The following is a 5,432-nucleotide window of genomic DNA, read 5'->3' as shown; positions in this document are numbered from 1 at the left end:
AAAAAAAAAAAAAAAAAAAAAAGAGGGTCAGGTTTTTTTTACATTTGGGAAGGGAACATAAACTATTCAACACCCTTACAAGAGAGGAATATCAAATGCTGTATTTCAAAGCACCTGTAATAGCCAATTGTCTGTTAATTTGGCTTGGAGGGAAGAAGAAGTTTGGATAATGATTAAATCAAATATATGCAAAACAAAACAAAACAAAACCATGAGGGTGTTCTTTTCTGAGTTTTTTTGTTTCTTTTCTTTTTAGACAAGGTCTCACTGTCACCCAGGCTGGAGTACAGTAGCGCAATCACAGCTCATTGCAGCCTCAGCCTCCCCTGGCTCAGGGGATCCTCCCATCTCAGTTTCCAAGTAGCTGGGACTACAGGCACACATGCACCACCACGCCCAGCTAATTTTGGGATTTTTTTGTAGAGATGAGGTTTCGCCATGTTGCCCAGGCTGGTCTTGAACTCCTGGGCTCAAGCAATCTGCCCACCTCAGCCTCTCAAAGTGCTGGGATTACAGGTATGAGCCACCATGCCCAGCCTTGGTTTTCATTTTTAATAAATTCTATTAGGTCAATACTTCTCAATTTCTTCTAGGAGTTACTACTCTAAACATTTACACTAAGTGGAACTCCAACCTCTTTCTGTGCAATCTCCTGTAACCGTCTGGGAAGACGTTTGACATTGTGGCTCATGGCTCTTCGTCGCATGTGCCGTGGCAGAGTCTGGAAAACCAGTGAATTCGAAGACTTCTGGGTCACAGCTTTTAACATAGCGCTGATTTCAGCCGCTCGTGCTTGAGCAAAAGTAGAAGCTGTTGAAAGAATTGACAACGTCATTAAACACCAATCTTGAATTAACGCTGGAGAATAAACAGGCTGCTGGGGAAACTTAAGTGAATTCCTCCACCAAGAAGGTGTAAAGAGAGACCAGAAAGCATATCTAAGGTATGTACAAGGAATACAGGGTTTAATGTGGTAGTGTGGTTGGGGATTATAGGGTGAAGAACAGAAGAGGCTGGAAAGGGCCTGGAGATAAGCCCTTTAAATAAAGGTTTGGTTGCCATTAGTGCATATGCAATTTTCCATCTTTGGAGAATGCCATGCTGAGTATGGATGGCATATTTAAAACAAGAGAGGCATGGGGGCTAAGACAAAGAGGAACAGTTCACAAAGACTTGTAAGAAGACGAGTAAGAGACAGGGAGAGAAACTGAAGAAGGGAGAGCCATCAAGCCCAAGGAAGCTCTGGTCAAAGTCCAGGCTAGAGGTGAGAAGGGTCTGAAGTGGGAGGAGGAGAGGAGAGGCAGGGGAGGCAGAGCCAGGACCACAAGGAGGGCAGTTTGTTGCTGCACTAGACATGAAGAGCTCAAAATACAAGCAAACTGCACTTCTTTATGAGTACCCACCAGTTATATACTTGGGGATCTCCTGAGACGTGCCCTCAGGACCTGCTTTCCATCCTCCCTTTTTTCTAAACATCCCTTTGGAGGAAGACTGCTCATTCACATCAGGGTCAGGCAGAAAGTGGGGGTTGACTCTGGTTTGCCACTGTCGTGAAGTTCCAGGATGAGGCTCTAGTATATTTTCAAAAAGAAACATGTCACCTTTATCAGAGATAAAAATTATAGTGGAGAACTAATATTTGTTGGGTGGCAACACTGACCATGTTTTCAATCCTACAGTCACCCTGTAAGGTGGCTATTACTACTTATTTTTAAAGAGGAATCTTACGTAGGAAGGTGAATTCACTTGCCTGAGGTCACAAAGCTAGTAGGTAGCACACAAGGTAATCATGTCAGGATGACATATAAAGGACCCTGGATATAACAGATACAGGGGAAATTTTCTCCTATAAACAGTGCAACATGAATGTCAAATCTAAGCTCCCTGGTATGGTCTGAATGCTTATGTCCCCCAAAATTCCAATGTTGAAATTCTAACCCCCAAGGTGATGGTAGTAGGAGGTGGGGCCTTTAGGAGGCGATGAGGTCATGAGGGTAGAGCCTTCATGAATGAGATTAGTATCCTTATAAAGGAGTCCTCACAGAGACCCTCACTCCTTCCACCATGTGAGAACCCAGTAAAAAGGTGATGTATATGAAGCAGAAGGCAGGCCCACACCAGTCACCAAACCTGCTGGCTCCTTCATCTTGGACTTTTCAGCCCTCAGAACTGTGAGAAATACATTTGTTATTTACAAGCTACCCAGTAAGATACAGGTTGAGTATCCCTCATCTGAAATAACTGGGACCAGAAGTGTTTCAAATTCCAATTTTTTTTGGATTTTGGAATATTCATATATATATATAAAATGAGGTATCTTGAACACAAGTCTAAGGTATCTTAGAACACAAGTCTAAAGACAAAATTCAATTATGTTTCTTTTACCTTATCACTCATAGCCTGAAGGTAATTTTATACAATATTTTTAATAATTTGTGCATGAAACTTTTTGCACATTGTATACCTGAAGCATCAGAAAGCAAAGGTGCCACATCTCAGCCACCCTGTGGACAATCTGTGGTTGGCTGGCATCAGCACCCTTCCTGACTCGGAATCTATACGCTACTGATAAGAAATCACTTTATCACGCTGATTCACATGTAAGTATTTAACAGTAAAAATTACATGCCATTTTATTTGTCTTTGCAGGTGTGCTTAGGTGGTGAAATCTAGGAGTGCTTGGAAATATTTATATCCCAGCTGAAGGGGGCTAGGAATATCTTTTTTTCCATGGGAATGCTGAATAAACTGTGTGTTATATGCCTGCATTTTGACTGTGACCCATCACATGAGGTCAGACGTGGAATTTTCCACCTGTTGTGTCATGTCAGTGCTCAAAAAGTTTTGGATTTTGGAGGACTTCAGACTTCAGATCTTTGGATCGGGAATGTTCAACCTGTATTTTGTTACAGCAGCCCAAACGACACTCCCTTAATACTATAATCCACATGATTATGTACAGTCTTTTATCCTAATTGTCTGCCACACTCAAATTGAGAGCTACTATACTAAATAAATAACTAAAAGCAAAGTTCCAGGATGGATGTGGTAGCTCACACCTCTAATCCCAGCACTTTGAGAGGCCAAGGTGGGCGGATCACTTGAGTCCAGGAGTTTGAGACTAACTGGTCAACGTGGCGAAACCCTGTCTCTACAAAAAAAAAAAAAAAAAAAAAAAAATTAGCTGGGCACAGTGGCACATGCTTGTAGCCCCAGCTACTCGGGAAGCTGAGGTGGGAGGATCACGTGAGCCCAGGTGGTCAAGGTTGCAGTGAAACACGACTGTGCCATTGCACTCCAGCATGGGCAACAGAGTGGGACCCTGTCTTAAAAATTTAAAAAGCAAAATTTCCAGCCAGGTGCAGTAGTTCACGCCTGTAATCCCAGCACTTTGGGAGGCCAAGGTGGGCGGATTGCCTGAGCTCAGGAGTTCAAGACCAGCCTGGGCAACACGGTAAAACCCCATCTCTACTAAAATACAAAAAATTAGCCGGGTGTGGCAGCATGTGACTGTAGTCCCAGCTACTTGGGAGGCTGAGGCAGGATAATTGCTTGAATCCGGGAGGCAGAGGTTGCAGTGAGCCAAGATCGCACCACTGCACTCCAGCACAGGCAACAGAGCAAGACTCCGTCTCCAAATAAAAAGGCAACACTTTCACACAAGTGTCTGGGAATTATGACTATAAGACAACATTAAATATCTGCCTGTGGCCAGGTACAGTGGCTCACGCCTGTAATCCCAGCACTTTGGGAGGCTGAAGCAGGTGGATCACTTGAGGTTAGGAATTTGAGACCAGACTGGCCAACATGGTGAAACCCTGTCTCTACTAAAAGTACAAAAATTAGCCAAGAGTGGCAGCACACGCCTGTAGTCTCGGCCACTCAGGTGGCTGAGGCAGGAGAATCGCTTGAACCCAGGAGGTGGATGTTGCAGTGAGCCGAGATCGCACCATTGTACTCCAGCCTGGGCGACATAGCAAGACTCTGTCTCAAAAAAAAAAAAAAAAAAAAAAAAAAAAACTGTCTGTAAATTAAAGGAGAGATCAGTAGAGAATTTCATAGTGTTTCTGCTTATTTCAATTGTGGTGTTAATTATTAAACCACTATAATCTTAAAACACTGTGAGGATAATATGTGTGAAAGGTTTATCACATGGCATGGTGGGCATCAACTGTAGGATCTGAATCTAGACCTTATGAACTTGACTCTAAAGTTTACTTAATCAGACCCAATGCACAGTTTTTTAAAGCATTCCAAACAAGTTCTTGGCCACTTGGTTTTGCTGTCTTCCCAAATTAGCATTTTCTACCACTGCCCTAATGAACAACTGTAATCTTTCTATCACTTCATAAGGTTCTAAAATCAGCACACCAGTGAAATACAGATATGATGACTATACTGCACTTCTCTTAGGAAATACAGAAGTATAATAATCACTGATGTTAAGGTAGAAATAAAATATACCAGCTCTAAAATATGCACAGCTAATTTTCATTATTTATAGTAGTTATGTTTCATACAGTCACTGAATTATGTCAATGAATTAGTGAATACTGAACCATTCCTCCTAGTGGGGATACATATATATCTTCATCTCACATAGATTATAATCTTTTTTTTTCCTTTTTTTTTTTGAGACAGCCTCACTCTGTCACCCAGGCTGGAGTGCAATGGCACGATCTTGGCTCACTGCAACCTCCACCTCCCGGGTTCAAGCAATTCTCCTGCCTCAGCCTCCTGAGTGGCTGGGACTACAGGCACGCACCACCATGCCTGGCTAATTTTTGTATTTTTAGTAGAGACGGAGTTTCGCCATGTTGGCCAATCTGGTCTCAAACTCCTGACTTCAGGTGATCTGCCCACCTCAGCCTTCGAGAGTGCTGAGATTACAGGTGTGAGCCACTGCCCATGGCCATATTATAATCTTAAATCCTAAAAACAACTCCTCCTGGTAGAATCTATTTCCTTTATTTTACAAAAGAGAAAATGAAGTCTAGAAATGCTAAGTGACCTGCATGAGGCTGCCCCAGGGCTGAGATTCAAACCCCAGTAGAGCTGGAGCTGCTTGCACTGTACTGCCCTGCCCCTGTACTACCACCATCCTCCGGCCATTTCTGCATGAAAGCTGGGAAGCTCGGCTGGGAACATAAACACAGGGCAACTCAAATTTTTCCTGCTCTATGTATGTCCACAAATGATAGCAAAGCTCCATGGGTATTGACATTGGGGTTACAAATAAGCTTTGGCAAGAAGGCAAACTTGCAAATAGGAAATTGAAAAATAATAATAAGGGTCTACTGTATCTGTTTTTAATTCAGCTCATTTACTATTTAGATAATGACTATCAAAAGAGCTGACAAAAGCAATTTGATCAAAATGGGAGTGGAGACAGCATCATGTGTATCTTTTTTTTTTTTTTTTTTTTTTTTTTT

The 5,432-nt window shown here is 42.4% G+C and overlaps 1 protein-coding gene across 1 annotated transcript in view; it reads right to left on the bottom strand.

Annotated features, from left to right (window-relative positions):
- Positions 1-5,432, bottom strand: part of POP1 (POP1 ribonuclease P/MRP subunit) — a 45,650-nt gene that overhangs the window by 32,598 nt on the left and 7,620 nt on the right. The window contains exons 3-4 of the mRNA XM_017875300.1: positions 1,404-1,571; positions 635-810 (exon numbers count right to left, since the gene is read on the bottom strand). Of these exons, the coding sequence (XP_017730789.1) occupies positions 635-810; positions 1,404-1,571 (344 nt within the window). The remainder of the gene's footprint in view (positions 1-634; positions 811-1,403; positions 1,572-5,432) is intronic.

The sequence above is a fragment of the Rhinopithecus bieti genome, unplaced genomic scaffold, assembly GCF_001698545.2.
Source record: "Rhinopithecus bieti isolate Rb0 unplaced genomic scaffold, ASM169854v2 scaffold_8760, whole genome shotgun sequence".
NCBI classification, from domain to species: Eukaryota; Metazoa; Chordata; class Mammalia; order Primates; family Cercopithecidae; genus Rhinopithecus; species Rhinopithecus bieti.
Note: the sequence above shows the minus strand (reverse complement) of the source record. Positions and strands in the feature narration are given on the sequence as shown.